At 44.7% G+C, this 25447-nt stretch overlaps 1 protein-coding gene across 2 annotated transcripts in view; it reads left to right on the top strand.

The window, feature by feature from the left end:
• NTRK1 (neurotrophic receptor tyrosine kinase 1) overlaps positions 1–25447 on the top strand; it is a 336100-nt gene that overhangs the window by 220028 nt on the left and 90625 nt on the right. For both annotated transcript variants that reach the window (XM_069604563.1, XM_069604566.1), the window contains exon 11: positions 12232–12334. In XM_069604563.1, the coding sequence (XP_069460664.1) occupies positions 12232–12334 (103 nt within the window). The remainder of the gene's footprint in view (positions 1–12231; positions 12335–25447) is intronic.

Raw genomic sequence — 25447 nt, 5'->3', positions numbered from 1 at the left:
AAACATTTATAGCATATATATATAGCATATATACTTACAATACAGTACAATTCCATAGAAAGGTATCTTAATAGCACCATGTCAAAGCAAGACTTTTTTATACAGTATATTTCATAATATTGGACCATAGTAATTATGCTGAGAATTGCAAAGTGCATTTCTATTTCAGACATGAATTAAAGTTAGTCCAAACATTATAAAGTGCAATGGGCCTCATTACGACCCAGGCGGTAACCATCGCGCTACTAGCGCCAGGGTTTCCGCCGGTATTTTAACGATTCCGCCATGGTGAATGGCGGAATTACCGCCCCATTCCAAGGTTGGTGGGGCGGTAATTCCCCATTCACCATTGGCCCTTCCCCATTCCCATTTTTGCCCCCATAGGCCTCAATGGAAATGGGGAAGGCGGTAGTTACGGGACCGCATATTGCAGTACCATAATTACCTCCAAGGTCCCTTTGCAGGTCCAATCTTTAACGGCTGGTAAAACCAGCCGTTAAGGTAGGGACCCGCAAAGGGACCTCGTAATTAGGCGGTAAGGGGTTAACCCCGCCGCCACCTTTTACGGCGCCGTTAACCCCTTACCGCCTGGGTCGTAATGAGGCCCAATGTGTGGTGGTTTGTCAGCCGTGTTTAACCAATATGACCAAAACGGTTCGCTCTTAATGTTGTCATAGTCACATACAATTTGTCCAGCATGTTCATGTAAATTGGCCCATCTACTGGGCCTTCAGTTAGCACGTGTTTTCCCCTTTCTTGACTATGTTGAAAGGTACACATGTGGCAAGACCGCTGCTTGGCAGGCATTCCTAATTCTGGCTTATACATGCCAAGACAGGCAACTTGTTTATTCCAAGTAGCAGCAAGAATGTTCTCATGTGATGAACACAGCCTTAGGTAGCCCTGAGGGGACCGATACACGTGGGTTAGCTTTTGCATCTCCCCATTTTCTTTTCTAAGTGGGTGTAATTTGGCAGCCAGTCCCACTTTTCCAATTTGTTGACGTACAGTTTTTGAAAGCGGTAGTAATCTTTCCCCCAATTTGTGAAATTATCGTGTTCCTTGCTATGGTGGGGTTCGCCCAATAATTTTAGAAGAGGACATCCTGGCGAAGTTTTGGATTGTATGTGTAGTAGGCCCCTTCTTTTCATCGCCTGCGCTGGCAACGCAATTAGCCCCAGCTCTAGCCTTAGCAGTTCAATTGACACACTCAGGCCAAGACCAAGTATAGCTCTCCAATACTTTCATCCAAGACAGATTGCATCCATACCATATAGTATTGTAGCACAGAAACACTCTTTATACAGGAGGAGAATCCCTTGATAACTAAACTCGAAGCTCTCTCTGACAATCTTTAGAATCATGGCAGTTAATATCACTGCCTTCCTACTCTTCTCCTGGATGAGCTCAGCATAGCCCCCTTCAGTAGTCCATGTAATGCCCAGGTATTTACAACTATATACCTGGGCTACCAGCTGTTCTCTGATTACAATCTTAGGCACTCTTTTTTTCTTTATGCGCAAAACGCAGAATTTTTTTTTTTTTTCATGGCTTTAAGTAAACCATTGGCACAGCATAATTATGCAGCTCCAATAGGGATCTCTTTATGCCTGTGTGAGTGTGATCACAATCATATTGTCAGCATAGAGGATACCGTTCACCTTGGTGTTTTGAAATTTTGGTGGGCAGTTATTCAATTTTGCCAACTCCCGAGCCAAGTCTGCAAGGCAAATAGTGAACAGCAGGGGTGCCACTACACAGCCCTGCCTCACCCCCTACTAGTCTACACAGGTTCTGAAAATGAGGCCCTGCTGTCCAAACGCACCTGGACATGGGTATGTTCGTACAGTCCACGTACAACATTTAATATATTAGTTGAACAACCTAACTTGTCGAACTTGGTCCATGAGAAATTCCGGTAGACGGTATCGAACGCAGCACTGAAGTCTATCATAGCTGCATATAAGTACAGGCCATTTTTCCCTTTCATTTCCTTTATTAGTCTGTCCATTATTTTTAAGCAGTGCGTAGTACTTGACCCTGGTCGGAAGCCCATCTGGAAATTGTCCAGCTCGTGATTTTGGTCTACCCACTTGGTTAGGACGCAAATACCTTCCCTGAGACATCTAACATGGCCAGCAAACGGTAATTTTCCCTTCTTCTGAAACTTTGGTGAATAGGTCGAATAATAATTTGGACCAGTACTCAGGATCATTTATTAGAAAAATATTTGCTAGACCATTTGGTCCGGGTGTTCTCGGTTTTTTAAACTTCCGTATTAGATTCTCAATATCTGTCTTTTCAAAGTGTTAGCTCGTAACCTTTGGTGGTACCAAGTTTTGATTTCACCAACCGTTGGTTGGTTTCAAAGACACGACTGATATGTTGTGTCCACTCGTGTGTGCCGATCAAATTAATAATTTGCTCTGCTTTCTTGGTTTTGCGTTCATTCAGGAGTTGCCACATCTTGCTCAAGTTTTTAGTTGAGGCAACTGCGTATAGATGGTGTCATTTTGCATTTTTATGCAAGCTACGCCACCATTTCACCCACCTATGGTATTTATGTTTTATAGAGGGCATTCGCTTGCAGGATTTATTTAAAGGCAACTGCAAATTATTTATCCTCCGTATTTTCCTTCTTATATCCCTCTTGGCATTTCTAATTCCTCTATTGTATGCATTTCGGTGGTTATCTCTAGAGTTAATTGCAGAAGTGGCCTTAATAGACTCAAAGCGTGTAGTTGTAGTAGAGATCCTGGCCGATATAGCTGATATATTCTGGTTGTCTGCCGTATACTGCTCTTGCATATACTTCAGCATATTATCGTTAATCACTGGGAACCAACTGACTCTGTTGCCACCAGGGCTGACTTCTATGTCTCCCAGTCGTGCCAGTACCTCTCCAGTGGACTTACCATTAACCAGTGGTTGGAGCATGGTGTGATCACTGTGCACAATTTCAGCAATCATTAATTCTCTAACACTTAGGATTACTTCATCGCTTGCAAAAAGGTAGTCAAGGATAGATGTTTTAGCCTCATTTTTTTTATTTGTGGCCTGCTGGTTAGTCCCCACGCACATGACCATTCAGCATGCGGCATCCCCCGTCTCATTAATAATCTACCCAGTACACGTCTTTTTGACTCTTTTTTTTGCCATGCTACTTGTTGAACTAACATAGTCAGTGTCTAGACATTAAAGTTCACATCCGCAATAGGCATTCATATCACCACCTATAATCAAACGCACGCCGTAGTGGCAGTACTAATAACTTGCGCTATTGATTCCATTATTTTAATGTGTGATTACTCTTAGGCGGGTCATACACAGTAAGTATCAGGCAGTCATATCTGCCATTTGTCATACTAACGTGCACTGCCAAACGTAAGGATTTTCAGGGCAAAGGTGTATTGCGGACGCTTTCACACCATTTTCATCCCCTGCCACCAGGCCATGAACTGGTCTTCCCTCCTTTCCTTTTAATGCAAAGGTTTGGAAAACCTGGCATCCATCGACATGTAATTCGATCGTCAGCCAAGTTTCCTGTAAAGCTGGTAATGAGCCAATATCCCTTAGTAGGTGGTTGAACCCTCTGGTGTTCCATGTACAGATAGTCCATCTTCAATCTTTACATGGTTGATTTTGAGCAGTGAGTCCAACCAACCATATCAAGGTACCCAATATGTTCTCCTGTGCCAGGTTAGTAGCAACCTTAGTTAATTGCAAATTATTCAGAGCCTTGTTTGCATCAGGCATTGTCGCAAGAGCGTGCAGCGGGTAGTTGCTACTCAGCTCAGGTTTTTCCCTGGCATCCAGTTCATATCCCACATTCCATGTCCATGAACTTTTTACTGTACTCACGAAACATCTCCACCACTTCTACATGTTTGCAATGAACCCTACTCATTGCATTGCATGTTTCGTGTTCTTTATGGGTTCTATACATTCAAAATCCTTTGTATCCAGAAGCCTTAGTGGAAATATTAAGTGTAATGTGTCGAGAAATTCGATCTGTTGATTTGGTTATTATTGTGCGTGGAGTTTTCCTTAAGCTGATTGGATCTTTGTGTGTCGTTAAGGCATTTGGTCTACGTTGTTTTTTTGTTCCCATTCCTGCATCCCGGGGCTGTCACCAAGGAACTCTGTGTCGTGAGGAATGGCTGGGCCACCAAAGAGTCTTGGCGCTGGACTGCAATATCACCAGGGCACGATACACTGCAACAGGCAGCTATAGATTCTTCTTCTTGTACTGTTAGTTTTTACCCCGTTTCGCAGCCAGCTTGTGAGGTTCCTTCCCATTTGTCTGGGTAGTTTTTTCTCAATAGACCGTTTTGGCTTTCCTTTTTGTTTTGTGGCAGCTACCACTGAGAGCGCAATTCTTTCAGGTGAACCAGTAATAACCACAACGTTTGCCACTTTATTTTGATCATTAATCTTATTTTGGTTTGGATTCCTTTGGCGTTTCATAGCCTTCTTTGTTTTCTGCTGAGGTAAATCGAGGAGTCATCATGTACGGCAATACTCACTTCCCCCACTGTCAGGTTTTGCTCCACTTCCTATGTTTCCACATCCGTTTCGCCATTCTGATCTAGTGGTGCGTGCCCGTCTTCTTGCGCGGCCACCACTAGCAAAGCATCCAGATCTCAATCATCTTCAAAGGCCTGGTGGTTTATAGTACAGGGAGTTACCTCTAATATTGCACCTCACATTTTTAGGAGAACCTTTAGTGGGAATTGGATGGATGATAGTTGTCTTGCATTTCGTTGTATGCACTGTGCAAATCTCCAGTGTCGCGAGAGCTCCTTGTCTGCGCATGCCTGTTGTGTAGATTAGGAGAGGCAGCGAGTCCCTGAGAGTTAGTTGGGTAAAGCCTGCTAGGTGCCGCCTGATCTGTTACCCCGATATCAGGTGTTTGATTTTGTAGCACTTCGCCATCTGACACGGGTGTTATGCTGACTATTTTGTCAGGGGCCAGGGTTTTTTGCAGTGTGTAACATAATTCCAACAAGGAATTGTTATTGTCAATCGCCACCAACTGTGATTCGGCTGTACCATTTCCATTTGGGCTGTTCACCTTGCCAGGTATCGTGGCCAAAACACTACCCTTCTCAGGTTGTTTGTCAATTATCTTGACCTATGTTCCCACCAGAAAAAAACGCAGTACTTTTGCTAGAATTATTTGCCGACTGCGTTTTTCGCAGCAAGCTCGGAAGTGGGCAGGAAACATTAGCTCCCTTCGAAGTTGACGTTTCGGGCCTTTTCTTCTTTTGGAAGGGTACATTATTTCGTAAGTTGCAATTATTGTTCCTTGTTTTCATTTTTCCCGGCATACCGTTGCCGTCCACTGCTCAGATTTCAAAGTCGCAGTGTGTAGTACTTAGTTATACCAGGCACTACAAGCTGCAATCTCCCTGTACTATTTACGGCACAGCCTTGTTCCAATTGGTGGGGTATGTAACTAAGTTAGTTCATGAGGTGTCGATTGTCCTTGTGATTTTCTAATCCCCACAGTCAGTTCAAAGGCTTTTTGCCCACACTCACCGACTGTGGGCTTTTAAGCACCAGTACACGGTAGACTGTAGCCCCTAAGAGCTCCCATAGGTTCCCATTGACCCACACACTTCGCCGTGGTATGGTGCGGCACTCACACCTATGTGCCTAGTAGGCTTGGTGCCTAATTCACGGTCTTGGCAGACTTGACTATTTCTTCGCTAAGCAAAAGGAACGTTCTTGGTTCAATTTTACTTATATTTATATTTCACTGTTGGAAGTTGATTTGGTGGTGTTCTCGTCTCGTCTCCCAAAGACGCAGACAGGATCTAATGTATCTATATGTATCTGTCTGAGACTTCTCATCTCGTCTCCCAAAAACGTAAACAGGATCCAATGTATCTATATGTATCTGTCTGAGACTTCTCATCTCGTCTCCCAAAAACGTAAACAGGATCTAATGTATCTATATGCAGCAATCTGTCTGAGACTTCTCATCTCGTCTCCCAAAAACGTAAACAGGATCCAATGTATCTATATGTATCTGTCTGAGACTTCTCATCTCGTCTCCCAAAAACGTAAACAGGATCTAATGTATCTATATGCAGCAATCTGTCTGAGACTTCTCATCTCGTCTCCCAAAAACGTAAACAGGATCCAATGTATCTATATGTATCTGTCTGAGACTTCTCATCTCGTCTCCCAAAAACGTAAACAGGATCCAATGTATCTATATGTATCTGTCTGAGACTTCTCATCTCGTCTCCCAAAAACGTAAACAGGATCTAATGTATCTATATGCAGCAATCTGTCTGAGACTTCTCATCTCGTCTCCCAAAAACGTAAACAGGATCCAATGTATCTATATGTATCTGTCTGAGACTTCTCATCTCGTCTCCCAAAAACGTAAACAGGATCTAATGTATCTATATGCAGCAATCTGTCTGAGACTTCTCATCTCGTCTCCCAAAAACGTAAACAGGATCCAATGTATCTATATGTATCTGTCTGAGACTTCTCATCTCGTCTCCCAAAAACGTAAACAGGATCCAATGTATCTATATGTATCTGTCTGAGACTTCTCATCTCGTCTCCCAAAAACGTAAACAGGATCTAATGTATCTATATGTATCTGTCTGAGACTTCTCATCTCGTCTCCCAAAAACGTAAACAGGATCTAATGTATCTATATGCATCTGTCTGAGACTTCTCATCTCGTCGCCCAAAAACGTAAACAGGATCTAATGTATCTATATGCAGCAATCTGTCTGAGACTTCTCATCTCGTCTCCCAAAAACGTAAACAGGATCCAATGTATCTATATGTATCTGTCTGAGACTTCTCATCTCGTCTCCCAAAAACGTAAACAGGATCTAATGTATCTATATGCAACAATCTGCCGGAGACTTTCAGCAATTGCCTTCACTGTCAAACAGATTTTGGACAAGCTTTGTGCTGATGACAGTCCGCCAATAGCTTATTTAATGTCAGTATTCAGCTCACCTCGCCGTTCACTGCAGAAGTCTATCAACTGGTGCTCCCGGATACCTGCGGGCATGTTGAGTTCCAGCTGGTGAGGAAGAAGCCAATACGTCCCACAGCACCTTCCGTTGTCTCTGTGTTTCCTCGTTCGGGAATAGGCGTCCCTCACAGGGGTGGACTGGCCTATAGGGAACTCTGGAGATTTCCCGGTGGGCCTCTGCACCCTGGGCCTCTTTTGTGTGGTATTTCCAAATTTTCTCATAGGAAAAGCATTGGGATTGCTGAAAATGTGTCATATGGGGCCACTTTGAACTTTATTTCCAGGGCCTCTTTTGGTCCCCAGTCATTATTTCCAGGGCCTCTTTTAGTTCCCAGTCCAGCCCTGGTCCCTCACCCCGACCACGAAAGACACTCGTGCACACCACTGTGCTCCACGCGCTGTAGGACTGTTTTGAAGATTAGGCACCTCCTCCAAGCTGGGTCAGTAGAGAGTACAGACAGACTCAGTACTCACTGTTTTCATGACAAAATATACTGTTGCACACCACTGTGCTCGGAATGGTGTAGGATCATTTTGAAGATTAGGCACCTCCTCCTCCTCCTCCAAGCTGGGTCAGTAGAGAGTACGGACAGACGCAGTACTCACAGTTTCCAACACAAAACACACTGCTGCACACCGCTGCGCTCTGCGTGGTGTAGGACTGTTTTGCAGATTAGGCACCTCCTCCTCCTCCAAGCTGGGTCAATAGAGGGTGCAGACTGACTCAGTACTCACAGTTTCCAAAACGCTGCTGCAACTGTAAGGACATCATTACAGATTTCCTGGCAAACCTACTTTGCATATCATTCCCAGTTCACATTATTCTCAGTTATTTAATGCCATCATATCCACCTAGCATACCATTGCCAGTCTCCATTATATGCAGTTGGCATAGCATGTCAATTTTCCTGTAAATCGCTTAGCATTGTTTCTAACTAAAATGATGTCCACTTTGTAAATATTTTCCCGGTTCCGTTAGGCCTCACATCATGCCCGCTTTCCATTATGTTCATGTAAACCATCAGCGCATGTCCTTGTCTAGTCTTTACTAGCAGGGTTTTCCTTCTACTCCTAGTGCTGGAAAGAAGGACGGACAATGCTCTGAATGGCAGTGTGGAGCCTTGATTAGAGCAAGGCAGCAACTAGCAGTGGACACCGCAGGAAAGAGAGGACTCCCATGTAATATCTGCTATTAGCTCGCAGCTTGGCTTGCGAGAGCTGGACTGCCTGGCTCATCCTGCCCCAGCTAGCCTGCAAGCAGAGAAGTCTGAGTGGGGGCTCTGACAACACTTCTCTCTGAGAAACAATTTATGGCAAACATATATTACTTGTTATATGCCTGGAGCAAAAACGTACTTTGTACTGGTCATAGTGCCGGTGCTATCACCAGATGTGAACTGCCAGTGAAGTCACTGAATACGGGTACGTTTCAAGCAGTAACAATTCGTATCTTTGGTTTGGGGCTTAATAAGCACACACGCCCCAGCAGACGTCCAGGTGCAATTACAATATGTGTACTACCACTGTTAACATTGGAAGCACCCAAGTAGTTATAATTATAATTGGTTATTTATAACACACTTAATACCCAGAGGTTTCTAAGCACATGCCCAGGGATCGAAACTGTGTTGCTACGCGTTGTCTTGCTTCCAAGGCGAGTGTGTTGCCCCTGAGCTATCCTCCCAAGCTCTGTGCTTATGCTGGTGCAAATCCTATCATTGCAGCAGCACCAAGACCAATCTAAGTCTAGAGCTCGCTCTGCTTTTGTAACCAGAAATTCAGAGCTGTCATAATAGTAGTCCTAGATGGAAAATGCTGATATCTATGTCATGTCATGATACGATAATTGCCATTTTCTACGTCATATGTCCTGGCATGCAATAATGATATGTGTCATTGATATGATCTGATGATGAGTTGGTATAATGAAAGATATGTCATGCTGGCCTTGCTAGGATACTTAATATATCAGGCCATAATATCATGGATTGATATAGCAAGACATGTCATGCTACATCATGTCCTGTGACATACCATGATATGTCATGCCATCTATCATGGCATAACATATAGCCACATGGCATGATATAACTTTTTTGTCATGACCTATGGCATGACAAGTCATGATATATAATGAGATGGTAAAACATATCCTGAGATGACATAGCATTACATGGCATAATAGGCATGTTAGGAAATATATCATGCCATGATATGATGTAACATTACATGACATAATATGTCATTAAATATCATGACATGAATATCATGTCATGTCATGATATACAGAGACATGACATTAGGTATAACATCCCCAGCAACCTTTCACTTTAACATTCCCTGTAATTTCCAGTTTGACAACTCCCCTAGATTCCGCGTTTGATATTCCCAATAAGATTAACATTAATTTTTCATTAATGCTGATATTTAGCTCTCAGTTTTATGTTTCAGTCAATCTTGGCATTCCCAGTAGGCCCTTATTTTGAAATCCCCAGTGGGCTTCCAGTTTACACAATTTGGTATACTGCACTGAAATATCCCAAATCAGACCCAACCATTATGGAAAGCATGCTTCTGGAGAGACACTGGGCTTCATTACGAGTCGGGCGGTCTGGTGTAAAAGTACCAGCACTTTACCAGACCGCCCGACTACGGGTTTGCCTGTGGGGCAAGCTGGAGGTAACCCAAGTGCCCCACCAGCAAAAAAAGCCCTCATTACCAACACCAGCATTGCCAGTGCCGGTATGATGGCAAATCCCCTCCTGGAGTCCTGTGGGACTCCATGAATGGGAATTTACACTGTCATTCTGGCACTCAGATTCCGGCAGCAATGGCGCCGGACCGAGTGCCGGAAACGGTATCTCCATTTGCCGGTATCCTGGTGGCTCTACCGGCAGGGTACCGGCAATGTCGTACTGAGGCCCACTACGTGTGCCGCTCAAACTGAAATAACACAACACATATTCCTATGCTTCATAGAACATTATGGCACGACGCGTGGTGATGTTCGACACCTCTAACACTGAGACATGGCTTTCTGGATATTGAGGACAACATCTGGTAGCTGACCTTGCTTAACAATTGCCACATTATACCTTCTGAGTTCAGATTTTTGTGTCTGATCATGGCAAGCCGAGGACTATAAATTGGATTAGACGAGCCAAAAGTTTACCCCCTTTCAATGCTGGTTCATCAAACAACTGAGCTATCGTACCCACTCTGTGAGGTGTGTTGGAAGTTGAGGTCTCATGTCGATATAAGTACCATTCAGGACCTTGACATTATCAATATTATGTGTAAATATTGCAATGTTCTGAGACAAAAGGCTGGGTACATGTATTAGCATTATTATGGCAACATTCCAAGGAATAATGGCGAGCATGCTCGTTTGGACATGTGGGCGCATTCTCTGACCCAATTACATGCGCTCGGGCGCAGAACGCCATTATCTAAACTTACATGATTTGCATAGTTTGCATTTCAGCGGGGGGGGGGGGTCATAAACAGTGGCAACATGAAGTCGGTAATCCGCAGCAGAGTGATGGAAAGGTGGACATTTTGTGCAGCAAAATAATGGCCATGTTTCTTCAGTGCACTCACATTCATGTCATGCAGCTAAATAATGTCATGTTTTCACCACAGTGCTGTCATTTTGAACATATTTCTCAGTGCGATGTTGAGCACATGATATTCTGGAATAATGGCTGTTTTGCCACACGATGAGCCTCTATTGTGGCATAATGATGGCCACGTTTTGCTGCAGTTTGTTATCCATTACTGGCCACAATGGTGGCCTGTTTGTGCAGCACACTGATCATACGGTCTCTGCCAACATGAATGTAATATTCTGCAACCAAACAATCAAACACTGCACAGCACAATAATAATATTCGGTTGCACATTAAGGACAATTTTTTGTGGCGCAATGGGCACATTTTGCAGCATAATGTAGCCACAATCTGTGGAAAGTGCACTATGTGGTAGAAGGATGGGCTTCTGATATTATCTAGCACATTGGTCTGCAGCCTTCGGCTCTCCAGATGTTTTGGACTTCAAATACCATGGTTCCTCCCCATTGAAAATGCTGGCTGGGGCTGATGGGAGTCGTGTACCTGGAGAGCCGCAGGTAGCAGACCCCTGCTCTAGCAGGACATCATCAATTCTCAGGCGAACAATGATGGTCACAGTTCGTGGCAAATCAATGAACACATTGGTTGATAGAATGTAATGCAATGTTCTGTAGATATGCAGTGTTTGCCCTATTCTGCATGACTGCTTCGATACATGACATTACCTACTGGGTCTGAAATTATGAACCCATTATTACCTTTTGCCCAGTGGATCTGCCAGCACAGTTAAGGTGACCAGACATCCCGGTTTGGCTAGGGCTGTTCTAGTATTTACCCCTTGGTCCCGGCGTCCGTAGAGCTTTGGGAGTTTTAAAACCCATCATGGGATTGGAGGAAAGGGTGGCTATAGTCCCAGTTTTTGACGGGAACTGATAAAAAAATCCTGATATGGCAGGGCCACACTTCCGGCTAGCGTGAGTGCTTTTCACACCCCAATTTCCTTCCCCTTCCCCTCCCTGGCTGCTCTCCTCCAATGAGAGGTGTGTGCTTGTGCACACTCCCCCTGTGACAGGCCACCAACATAGAGTCCTGTTTGTGTTTACTGTAGTCCTACTTCTATATCTATTGCCTGTCCCATTTCTTTAATCTGGTCACCCTAAGCACAGTTAATGTGCTCATCTTTTGGTCTGCTACCACTGGTTCAGAATGGCCGCACTCTGTGATCCAAGAGTCCCAGGGGGACATGTTGCTGCATTATTGCATAAAGACTGGGGACCTGCAAAAGTTAATTCTACATATTTCAAAAATGTACAATTGCTCAGCTTTTGTGTTTTTCAGTGAAATTATGAAACAAAATATTTTTCCATAAATCATTTACGATCTAATATACAATAATGATCCTGACTTTGATAACTTTAATGCAGTTTCTCCACAGACTGTGCATATATGCGTCCTTTAACAGCCACGTTGGCCTGCCATGCTGATTAGTAGTATCACTCAGAGTAGCACAAGCTGTAGGGCTCATTAAAAGAACTATGCTGACTGTGTGGTTAGTGCAAGCATAAGCATGTGCAAGGGCAGCCGCGTGGTGCATACATTCTGCTGGAGCTGATAAGCAACTTCTTACCCATAATTGCTTGCTCTCCACAGGTCTCCGTGGCAGTGGGACTGGCCGTGTTTGCCTGCCTTTTCCTGTCCGTTATGCTGATTGTGCTCAACAAGTGTGGAAGACATTCCAAATTTGGACATAACAGTAGGTGTTGACATCACATCTCTCTCTCTTAGATTCCTTTTTATTCATGTTGTTTTCAGCCACCTCCTAGCTGCTGGGATTTCTCAAAGCCTTCTCAGAAGACCTTACTTTGATCCAAAGACCCTGACATCTTCTCTCATTTCTTAGAGCCTTGGCCAAATGTTGGGTAAAAGGGTGGTTTTTCCAAGGTACTTGCAGGCCAATATTTACAGATATGTGAAGTTGTGTAACACAGGTTCATGGTGGCCCCTGTGCCAAATGCGGTGATGGCACCCTGAGATCCCCACCTACCAGGAACATGCTAAGGACTTGGGCCAAAAAGTGGGCTCCTGATTAGCGGGCACCCCCTGCACTAAAGAGGCTTCTGAGTGGTCCAGAATGTGTGTCCCTTCTAGCTTCTACCAAAGATATGCCGCTCTACTTTTCCTGGGAGATACAACCTTGGGCCCGCACATGTATTCAATGACCATTCAGTTATTGAAATAGACATTTGCTCAACGTTGACTAAGATCTAAATCGATCCGTCCACGCTTGCACATTTTGTTTCCCAACAGGCTGCCTTTCTCAAATGGTGATGCCTTTCAAGAAATAACACCAGGACTATATGCACATACAGGAATTGGCGGTGGTGGGGGCGGGAAAGTTGGGGATGGGGTGAGGTACAGGTTCTGATATGATGCCTGTGGGGGTGGGCTTTTGGGGTCGGATGTCATGGGAAGTGGGTAGAGTCCTGAGGTGGACCTGAGCAGGGTCTGGCAGGAGAGCAGGGCCGCACACAAGATGAGGGAGATGGGTGTGGGAAGGTGATCCCCAAGATTACAGAGCTTTCAGGGGTGACCCCATATTAGAGGAGGATGCAGAGGCGGTGAATGAGCAAGAATTGTGTTTTCCCGCAGTGCCAAAGTCGAGCACAGGAAACCGAGCTTTGGCAGATCTGGCCTGTGGGAAAACAGCATAGATCTGATTTGATTTACTCTATAAGAAGCTTTTCGCCAGTAGCTACACCACCAAGAAGGCAAACTTAGGCTGGTAATCATTGTGGGTTGTTCATGAAATTAATTTTGTAGTCTAGGCCACGCTAATTGCTCAGGCAAATTTGGGTCTGACACAATAGCCAGGCATGCGACTGGGAATGTCTACTTTTGATGGTCTGCTACTACGACAACTACTACTTTGCAACTGTGCAAGTTTATGCTTCTGTGCGTAACCTTAAATCACGCATAAGGCTGATCGGTGGTCATGCTTTTTGTGTGAATCATGAGTAGGTGCTTTAATGCATAGGGATAATATATTCTGGCATTAGGTACACATTTTTCCAGCCATAAGTCCCACTTGCTCCCGGAGAAAGTTTTTGTGAATCGTCCCCATACAGAAAGTTTAAAAGTATTGATACTTAATAGTAGAAATTCAAATCTTTTCTCTGTTTGTAACTGGAACATTGCAAAATGTATTATTTTTGGGGGGTTCTTTTTAATGCGCACTATGCAGCAAAATTGTTTTTCAAGGTGCATCAAGACAAGGGGGGATGGGACTGGGAAGGTCAAAACAAAAAACCAAAACATTCTTAAAAGGTCTTGAAACATTCAGAACGTGCAAGTGCTAAATTGCTAGAGCAGTGGAGTGGGGGAGGAGGGGAAGTGGAGAGAGACAACGCATAAACATTCTGATTAGGTTGTGAGAATTTTTAGAATGTGCAAGTACTGAACATGAAAAAGGGGGAGAGGGGGACGAAGGGAGGTGCCGAAGGGGAGGAAGGTGATACAGACGTGATACAACAGACATGATACAGCAGTAAGTAGGCTCAGTGAAAGTGGTAGGGCTGCAGAGATAGAATGCCAACATCTAGAAAAAAAACGACTCATTGAGAAGGCAGCAGCAGAAGTGATAGGGCTGCAGAGGTGGAGTGCCAGCAACACAGCAAGAATGACATTAAACGTTACACCAGACTATGAGTACAGCATCGAGCTACACTCGATTCAAAGGACCAGGCCTTGGAAACCATGGCAGCAATGTAACGGTATAGGGTAACAGGCGGCTGCAACCACCATCAGAGAACCGCGTCAGAGTTAGTGGAGCAGTCAGAAGTTGTTGTAGAGAGAACGATGCGTGAACGTGTCACATTCAGGATCAGGACAGGGATGGTGAATAAGTCCTTGAGTGCGCGGAGCACATAGGAGGAGAGGTAGCTCCATGGGCCGGATGAATGCTGTGCAGGCAGGAACCAGGACGAAGAACAGAGCGTGGTGGTGGAACAGAGGCAGGGCCGGAGGTGAGGAGGTAAGAACAGGCTGGGCAGACCGGGAATGCAAGGCGCGCGGCCTATGCAAGGTGCTAGGCACTAGGCGCAAGGTGCTAGGCCTAGGCGCAACGCTTACTTATAGGTGTGGGATCAATTGTGAACATAGCCAATATATTTGTCATAAGAGACAAAGGTTTTGGCAAATCCAATTCGCACTACCAGAATTTCACTGAATTCTGGCCAATTCTTGAAAACAAGCTGGGTGGAAAATGCTTTCTGTTCTGCCATTGATAAAACATTTATTTGGAATTCCTCTCCAAGTTCTGAGTTTTCAGTAATGATCAGTCATTTGGGAGGAGATGCAGTTTTCAGACTATGATGTCTGAAAGATTGGGATGAAAATGTTATGCTTGACATATCAGTGTGATGGGCACACTGAACTTCCCAAAAGCACCACCCACATATGACAGATCCCTGCATACATGCTGGACAAAGTCCTCGTAGCTAGAGGGTATGGGACAGAGGTCTTCAGAGACATGCCACAGCCTGGTCATCATTAGAACTAACACAACATGGGAGGGACACAGAAAAACCTTTTCCGAACACCCAAACCCTTGTGGTTCAACCTGAAGTGACAGAAAGGCTCCCTTACATAACTTGTAGTTGCCAGTGGCTGAAAACAAGAATTAGTCCAGCAAAAGAGTCCAGCGGCAAAGGAAATACCAAGGAGAATGCAACAAATAAAATGGTTAAGGAATGTAAGGTGTAGCTGGACCTTACTTTCTTTGACTCTTTAAAGGGATATATAGAAAGGGTTCAAATTAGTTCACTAGATACTTCTAGAACATTTGGGGTGATAACAGAAACAAACATACCCCAGCAGGGAAAACGCTAATTGTACTTGTCCAATAGGGCTTTAGTGCCAGAGTTTGAAAATAAAGGGTAACTGCATGGCTATTTTTTTGTCTATGTCAGGAGAAAAGTGTTCAGGAAAATGTCATTGTAGACACAGGTCCTTAGTTGGTTTTGGACTGAGACTAAAATGGAGGACACCTGGTAGAGGTTTGGTTCCCAGGTACATTTACCCTCATATTGGGTGTTTTCATGTGTGGCAAATTTCTGTTGTGAGTGTCGAAAAGTAGTTGCTGATGCAGGAACATGTCTGACTCAATTCTACATTCCCAAGCTCCTGGTCCTGTCAGATGCAACATTTTGTATTTTAGCCCTTGTTGAATCTTTGAATTCTGCGTCTTCAAAACACTGGAATGAAAGCGAAGGTCCTGTCCACCTTGGGTTTGCTGCTCATAGGGAATTGAATGTCACTACGCCTCCATCCACCCGAAGTAGCCAAGTCAATGTCGCCAAATGCCAAGATCGCAAATTGCAGTTTTCTGGAGACAACGACGATTGGTTCCAACAAGGTCCCATCTACATTTGCCTAAGCACGATCTTGAAGAACTCGAGGAGCATTGCAGCAGATCCCCAAAGGAGACATGATGGCTTGCTTTGGAGGGTCTTCACACAATCCTCAACCACAGGAACTGAAAAGAATACAAATGCCTGGCACTGCATCTGAGGGATTCTAAGCACCGGCTTACCAGTGCATAGATCACTCTAGTGACTCCAATCAGTCATGCAAAAGGCCACATTAGTCCTCGGGCCAGGTCGAGCAGTAGAAAGAGAAACTTTATCAGAAAATGAGCTCTGCACACAAAAGAGGTTTTTTTTTTTAAATAAAGTGGGCGACCGCTTGGTTATCCTCAATTGGTGTGTTTCTAGAGTCCAACGTGTGTTATTATAGGTTATTTATAACACACTTAGTACCCAAAGGTTTCTAAGCGCAGAACTGGGGCTCAAACCCGTGGTGCTCCGTGTCGTCTTGCTTCCAAGGCAAGCATGTTGCCCCCTGAGCTATTCTCCCGAGACAGGAACAGGAACTTCCCTGAAATGGACCACCCTCCCACTGTTGCTATCGTGGGAATAAGGGTGATCTCTTGAGGATAGCCTTTCCTCGTTCTGAAATCCCAGGTCGTAGTCCCTGCCTATAAAACATGGCTAGCTACAAAGCATGCAGGGTAAATGTTTAGTGCACGTTTGTCCTTCCTGTTCGGAGTTGACATCTGTTTGTCGGGACAGAGTCATGGAACCATTTTTGGTGCTGGGTCCAGCAATCATTTTGTCTAAGGGAGAAGGGTTGCTAATGGAAAGACATTGCCTTCTTTCCATAGAAGGTGCCCCTTTTGCTCTGATCTGGGAGACACAAAAACTTGTCCAACTTGTATTATAGCATGAAGTGAGCAAAGTCTGAGCTGGGCAATAATCTAAAATAATGTACACAATTAGGATTTAAGCTGCAATTATACCATCATATCTTGGTTTTGTAATGAGGTATTAAATTGTTCCTACTGAATTGTTGAGTCTCATAAGAATTAAAAACTCTGCACTATATATGCAACAACGAGAGTGTAATTATCAAAACGTGAGTTTCATGTTTGTTTAATGGGCCATCCAGGCCCAATTTAAAGCTAGTCTTCAGCACTACGAAATGTGTATGTAATTTGACGAAGAAAAGAGTTGTATACGTTGCTAAACCAACTCCTCACCTCACTTTGGAGGTACATAAATAGCAACTAATAGAGCTTGCCATTAAAATATAGCACCAGGATTGTGGCTCCAGATGTCCTGGATGTCGAGTCAAGACGTCGAAATAAATAAATAATGTAAAGAGTAAAATGAATAGGTTCTGCTGATGGGACTCCTGCGACCTACCCGCTGAACATCCAGTGTTCGGTAGGGCCAGACAGTTTGTTTCTGTTGCAGCCCCTCTTGAAACTGGATGTAACATGTCAAACTATGGAAAAAAAACTTATCTTGGAAAGTTGTACTAACCTCAAAGAAAGAGGGAACTGTGGCATGCAAGCCTCACCCATCTGAAGAGACAGAGTGATGACCGGGAAGCAAGGAGCATCACTGTCTCTCCTCTTCAGAACCCGAAGAGGGACCACACTTGCCACAATTCTCCCGGCTAACCTGTATTCTGCACACAGAGGACCCGGAACACATGGACTGGTTCCCACTGTGTTCTAATTGTCACTATCTCGCACTCTGCACATCTTTAACCCAGCAAGGCAGGGCCATTTTAGAGAAGTATGCTGTCCCAGGTGAAATGTCATTTTCTTTACAGTGGGTCCCAACTTGATGATTGTCGATTGTAAATAGCGCCCCTCTAATACTCTTCTGATGATGGTGCACTATGCAGCCACCTCGAATTTCCTTAAAGTAATACCAGACCATTGCCCATACAGGCGGCAGCTAGGGAAATGGCGATGCTTGAGGTAGACTCTAGGAAACCCAAAGAGGGAATCTCCGAATAGTTTTTCATATGGGACATGCCAGGTAATAAAAGTAAGACGGTGTGTGCTCAGAGCACCTCTTGAGGGCAAGAAGACTAGACCATGGACACAACTGGTGAAAAGTCATGAAGGACCCCAGTTTCCTGGCTGCGATATCATTTTTAATTATAATATTAACCATTTGATAGGAAGCTGATTTCACTGAATCACAACGTTGGTCATACTCTGGAAAGCAGAAGTGCTGTGTGTCATGCAACGAAGAAAAGGCATGACTCAGGTGTGCAAATTACATTCCTTTGTTTTCTTTTCTTCATCGGCCTCTTGCTGGCCATCTTGTGGATCCCTTATACATGTGACACGATTAATGGCTGAGGATCAAAACGTGACAGAGTTTGGTGTTGAGTTGGTTGCGTGTGTACTCTGATCAACATGTGTCTTCGTCGTTCTCTGATAATGAACATGTGTCTTCATCATTCTGTGCTGAGCAGCATGCGTCTTCATCATTCTGTGCTGAGCAGCATGTGTCTTCATCATTCTGTGCTGAGCAGCATGTGTCTTCATAATTCTGTGCTGAGCAGCATGTGTCTTCATAATTCTGTGCTGAGCAGCATGTGTCTTCATCATTCTCTGCTGAGCAGCATGTGTCTATGTGGCTCTCCGCTGAGCAGCATGTGTCTTCATCATTCTATGCTGAGCAGCATGCGTCTTCATCATTCTATGCTGAGCAGCATGTGTCTTCATCATTCTATGCTGAGCAGCATGTGTCTTCATCATTCTATGCTGAGCAGCATGTGTCTTCATCATTCTATGCTGAGCAGCATGTGTCTTTGTCGCTCTCCACTGAGCAGCATGTGTCTTCATCATTCTGTGCTGAGCAGCATGTGTCTTCATCATTCTGTGCTGAGCAGCATGTGTCTTCATCATTCTATGCTGAGCAGCATGTGTCTTCATCATTCTATGCTGAGCAGCATGTGTCTTCATCATTCTATGCTGAGCAGCATGTGTCTTCATCATTCTATGCTGAGCAGCATGTGTCTTCATCATTCTATGCTGAGCAGCAGTGTCTTCATCATTCTATGCTGAGCAGCATGTGTCTTTGTCGCTCTCCACTGAGCAGCATGTATCTTGAACATTCTGTGCTGAGCAGCATGTGTCTTCATCTTTCTGTGCTGAGCAGCATGTGTCTTCATCATTCTATGCTGAGCAGCATGTGTCTTCATCATTCTATGCTGAGCAGCATGTCTTCATCATTCTGTGCTGAGCAGCATGTGTCTTTGTCGCTCTCCGCTGAGCAGCATGTGTCTTCATCATTCTGTGCTGAGCAGCATGTTTCTTCATCATTCTGTGCTGAGCAGCATGTGTCTTCATCATTCTGTGCTGAGCAGCATGTGTCTTCATCATTCTATGCTGAGCAGCATGTGTCTTCATCATTCTATGCTGAGCAGCAGTGTCTTCATCATTCTATGCTGAGCAGCATGTGTCTTTGTCGCTCTCCACTGAGCAGCATGTATCTTCAACATTCTGTGCTGAGCAGCATGTGTCTTCATCTTTCTGTGCTGAGCAGCATGTGTCTTCATCATTCTATGCTGAGCAGCATGTGTCTTCATCATTCTATGCTGAGCAGCATGTCTTCATCATTCTGTGCTGAGCAGCATGTGTCTTTGTCGCTCTCCGCTGAGCAGCATGTGTCTTCATCATTCTGTGCTGAGCAGCATGTTTCTTCATCATTCTGTGCTGAGCAGCATGTGTCTTCATCATTCTGTGCTGAGCAGCATGTGTCTTCATCATTCTGTGCTGAGCAGCATGTGTCTTTGTCGCTCTCCGCTGAGCAGCATGTGTCTTCATCATTCTGTGCTGAGCAGCATGTGTCTTCATCATTCTATGCTGAGCAGCATGTGTCTTTGTCGCTCTCCGCTGAGCAGCATGTGTCTTCATTATTCTGTGCTGAGCAGCATGTGTCTTTGTCGCTCTCTGCTGAGCAGCATGTGTCTTTGTCGCTCTCTGCTGAGCAGCATGTTTCTTCATCATTCTGTGCTGAGCAGCATGTCTTTGTCGCTCTCCGCTGAGCAGCATCTTTCTTCATCATTCTATGCTGAGCAGGGGGATAAGATTGTAAGGAATCTTCGTCGCAATGATTTTGTGAGTGGTTAGTGAGTTAAGACAGATTTATTTGAACAGTTCCCCAAATATGAGCTCAGAGAGACATCTGTTAGTAGTGTTAGCAGTGCCAGGCGTGGTGTTTGTGCAGGCTCAGAGCAACTGGCACAGACCCTATGCTAAAGACTGGCGAGTGAGGGCGCTGGTTCTTTATGTTCCCTATACACCTCTACTCGTGTCCTTGCTCTTCACCAGAGTGGAGTGATCTTGTGATCCTACAAGCCTCAATGACTGCCCAGCCCTGGGCCAAGAATTTCATGAACCTGGAAAAATCAATCATGTTCAGTTTTTGTGCACATCTTTCACAAGGCCAAACACCTGTCTAAGACCCCACAGAGCCGAAGAGTTCACACCAACTGCACCAGGATACAGGGACACTAACAAAGCAAAGAATAGGCAGTCTGGATTAAGAGGTTGCCTCAATGATCCCATCCTCGTGGCCTTTGTCCAGCATTGAAAACATTACATACATTTTATTTTCTTCACGAGTGACTGTTCTGCACGGTTCTTCCGTTTGCTCTGGCCCTCCTCTTCCAGTCTCCTCCCAAATCCCCCCTTCAAGCCCTCACACGTCATGTCCGTGAGCATGACACTGTGTAGATGTGGGCATTTAGACATTTCAGAGAATGTACACTCTCCTTAATCCAGTAGAGTTGCTCATGAGACTACTGGGAAAATGGCCGCCTCTTTGTTGTGATATTAGTTTACATCTCCACACCAACGCAGGGCTCTAAGAAGTGTGGTTTCTGGAGCACTTAGCAAGAATCCACCTGAGGGCAATAAAAGTACGTCGGCGAGGTAGATACATTTCCCGATCTGAAGAGTCTGTAATCACATTGCCCTGCCCTCTGATTCTTAATGTGTACTTGTGTATTCTAGTAAAAACATTCTCACTCCTGCTTTCCTTTCTTCCACGCGGTGAGTTAGCCCCTTCTCAAAAGATATGCACTCCCGCAATCACACCACCCTTCAGGAGGATGTTGCGATGTAATAAGGTTTTTAATAAGATGATGCATCATGACTTGCCGCTCTAAAACCATGCGGATGGATTACTTGGAACTGTGTCCGGCATAACAGAATGCTTGCACGGAGGCAGGGCAATGTGCACAGTATTAGCACTTGGCGACAATCTGCTTAATGCCGCCACAATACACGGCTCATGATCAATTGAGCCGTAACATCAATGAGAAGCATACAAGCCTTGCGTAAGGTCCTTATGTCTTCCATTGATGCCACGGCTCATTTCCATTCATTTGTATAGTGGAGAGGCGGGGCGGAACGCGTCTTGTGTTTACACCACCTCCCTTCCTCTCCGCCATAAGAATGCTCCAGCATTTGCGTCGACATGCATTTTCATTCACCAGCATCAAGCAGGCGGCCCCCATAGGGATCCATTGTACACAGCGTGTACCATTGAAACGAAGCACTCCATGACATGCAAAGAGCACCGGTGCTCATAATGAAAAGTAAATGCTTCCTGGCATGCCAGCTACTCACTTTGCACTGCGGAGTGCAAATGTGAAAGACAAAATGTGTTGTACATGCTTGTACACCGCCTTTTGACCTTTACATTTGCACCTCACTGATGAAAACTTGGCGGTGGTGACCTGGCTACTCCTGAGTGCAAACAGGTCAGGAGCAACATGAGCTCCTAGGTATTTTTATTAAGACAATTATTTAACCAATGCAACTGCTGCGCACAATTGCCCTTGCACCGGTGCAAAGTTTTTGCAATATGGTGCCGTTTCTAAGAAGCCCTGATGCTGGGTTTTTTCTTCCTGGTTTGCACTTTGCTGTGATGCAAGGCATCTGCCTGTTCTTACCTTGTTTCGGTCCTGTGGAACTTCTGCGATTGGTGCATAAGACCAGTCTCCCTGTCTGCGTGGCATTGAGTTTGAGAATCAGAGAATACACATCTAACGAGCCCTGTGTGCTAGTCCTTTATCTTTGTTGCAATGTCTTTTTGTTTGCATGTTTTGGTGTTTTGTAAATAGCAAAAGTGTTGCCTTCTGCCTGAGCCACCGACGCATGTGGCAATGCCAGACAACAGGCACGGATCAAGCAGCCGCTATACACACAGTAACCATAAGTACACCACGGGGTCTGGGCTGGGTCTCCGGTCCCTAGGCCCTTGAGTGGCACCAGAACATGCATACAAACCTCTAGGCACTCAAATGCTCTGTTCTGTAGGCAAGATAGCATTAGATAAGGCTGGGTTTCAATCTGCAATCTCCCAAACGAGTTCATTGCCCTGTGGTCGCCTTCTCTTCACAATAATACAATTCCTTTTGGGGTTCCACTGGTATTGCTTTGCTACGCACTTCCTCGGCACTTTCATCAACTACACCTACGCTACGTTCATCACTTTAGCTGAAACTTCTGTTTAAATGCACTTGAAGGTTTACCACTGACGCCTCAAGGAAGCAAACTAGTGTGTTGGGCCAAAGATGGGCGATTTCTGCAGGATAATAAAACGAAGTCCTAGACGTTGGATTCATGAAATCCCCAAATGGTAAAACAGTCTCTTCGTCCATCATTTAGACTGCATATGGTGTTTCATCCTAGAATTGATGGCGGCTCAGGCCCACTGCTCATTGATGCCGGGGCCCAGCCTGCGCGCGCAGTGGCCTCTGCTGACACTTGATCTTGACTCTTGAATGGCTCACGTGACCCTTAGATCAGAAGGCAATGGTGTCACTCGTGAATGAGTCCTCAGGGGGTAGTTCAATGCCAGTGGAATAGTGGGGTGGGAGGTCAGCCTAGACAATAATCCCACATATTTACACTCTGCTTCGATGAATTTCAATACAAATGTTCACAATGTGCTCTATGTTATGGGACAGTGGGCCTCATTACGACCCTGGCGGAGTGGGTTTACGCCAGCGTTATTCGCGGCGGACCCGTCCGCCCTACTACGAGTTCCCGTAGCGCCATGGAGCGTTTTCCGCCTGGTTTTTCCGGGCGGAGAAATCCATGGCGCTACGGGACCTTGTTGTTAATTACGCCACCGTATTTTACGGTGGCGTAATTAACGCCTTCCCCACTCCCATTATACCCTATGGGGCAAAAATGGGAATGGGGAAGGGTAAAATGGGGGATGGGGATTTACCGCCCCGCCAAGGTCGGAATGGGGCGGAAAATCCGCCAACCCCCATGGCGCTATCGGCAGCTTTCCGCCGTGCTCCATGGTGCATTTTGCACCGCGATTTCCGCCAGGGTCGTAATGAGGCCCAGTGCCTTTTGTGAAAAGATGTGAGGATTTCTAAACCTGATCAAACTTGATAATACTATAAAATTACTACATATACACATCAAAACGTTACATATTTGTAAAAAATCACTTTTGTAAACAACGGCTGCCTTGGATCCTCCGTTTTGTGAGTCAGATCCCGGGAGGCCCAAAGCCCCGTAGATCTCTGTATATATATATATATATATATATATATAATAAAAATGTGCTAAAGGTCTGGTACAATTAGGTTTATCTTTGACAAATTTTGGAATCGAGCTTTAAAAATAATGGTTAAAGGGGTGTTTTGGTGGTAGCGCAAACCAGCAGAAACACATACATTTACCAGTCATGGTACATGTATAAGCATAACTCTGCATGCACTGCTCGTGACCCCACACATGATCTCACAGATGACATTGCACATTATATCATCCATGACATCACTGATGACATTGTATATGGCAGCACTGATGTGTGTAAAAAACAGGCTGCAGATGCACCCCAAACACATCCTCAGATCCCATTGGACATGGCCAGTGGACTCTTTGCCCAGGGCATGGCCTTTGGACATACTCTGAGGCCGTCAGAAAGACCCAAAGTGTCAACTGTGCATGGCCTGCAACCACATCCGCTGTGCACTGTGCCGATAGCAAGTCTTCAGCCATGCCCACAGTACTTATGACACGGGCACCACAAAAACATGCACCATACCCATTAGAGTGACCTGTCGCCATGGTCCATGCACACTGTGTTTGGCACATTGGCTTTGGCAATTTCCTAGACACCTGAAACACACCAACAGTACCCATTAGTCATGGCCTGTGGCAATGTCCATTGGACACGATGCTTGGAGCATGGCCTTCGGCCACCTGGTTCAGGATTGTTCTCAATGCTTGTTTTAATATGAAGCTTCTCTTTTTTTTTATTGGTCAAACTATATATAACCTTAAATAAATACATCGAGTAAACATCCAAAAGAGACAAAAGAAAAGAAGCCGAAAATCCCCCGAAAAACAATCAGTCAAACATCAATAATCAACTATCCAAAATAAAACAAAACCATCAAGATCAAATTAAATTAAAAGGCGATTCATTCATGTTCAATCAAATTCAGAATCAATCTTCAATATTCTTAAAAAATGTACTACAGATGTTACCACAGACGTCGTAGACGCAGTTAAAAAACAATTCCACATACCAAATGGATCTCGTTCATTCAGAAAGCGTCTAAAAACGTTCTGTCTCAAAGACTGCAATGAGTTACAATACAAAAACAAATGTTGTAAGGTTTCAATGTGTGATTTCGCTCAACAAAATCAACAAAAAGAAAGATCCTCATTCAGAGCGGCGTATTTACGCAGAATGTTCCTAGTATGAACGATGTGAAAGCGAAAACGCATTAAGTGCCTACGTATGATCTTATCAGGGAACATCGAGAGGTAAGTAGCTAGAGTGCCTCGTTTTTTGTGGTCACCCCTCAAATGTATCATTGAGGGTTAATGATGAAAATCCTTATCTGTTTGTACCCAGTCTGCGTCAGATAATGCTTGCTTCACTTTGCAAGGATTCCCAGTCAAAACCAAATAAATCACACGCTATCCTATTCAACAGTTTTGCTGATAACCCCTCGATGTCCATCATTACCCAAGACGCCGCCCCTGGCAGATGGTTTAAAAGTCGGAATAGAGAGAATTCTCCACTGGAGCTAAGATCTTACTATATAGGGCTAAATATCTCTAGTGGGCTCTTGCTTTTAGGAAGGTGAGAACGAACTCCTAGCGCAAAACCGAGTGTGAAATTGCTGTAGGGAGTCGAATGACTCTTCTCCAAATCTGGGCCTCCAAATAAGGAGGAATCATAAACCTCAATTCATAGAATCTAATCGTTGGCAAAAAGGGAAAACTTACCATATCTTGCATGAACTCTACATAGCTGATTTGCCAACGTATTCGCCCTTGCATGCAACGGGGAGTGGATAGATGATTCAGTGTTTTTTGCATTAATAAGGAAGAGAGTCTGTCCTCTCCAAGCACACCTACTGTACATGCCCCTTGAAGGGCACTGTTCTCCAAAAATGTTGCAACTGCTTTGTCTTCACAGGATTAATGACCAAAACATGATCCTTCACAAAG

This window comes from Ambystoma mexicanum, chromosome 1p (assembly GCF_040938575.1).
Source record: "Ambystoma mexicanum isolate Mex_15411 chromosome 1p, UKY_AmexF1_1, whole genome shotgun sequence".
Lineage (NCBI taxonomy): Eukaryota > Metazoa > Chordata > Amphibia > Caudata > Ambystomatidae > Ambystoma > Ambystoma mexicanum.
The sequence above is the reverse complement of the archived record's forward strand: the minus strand, read 5'-3'. Positions and strand labels throughout refer to the sequence as shown.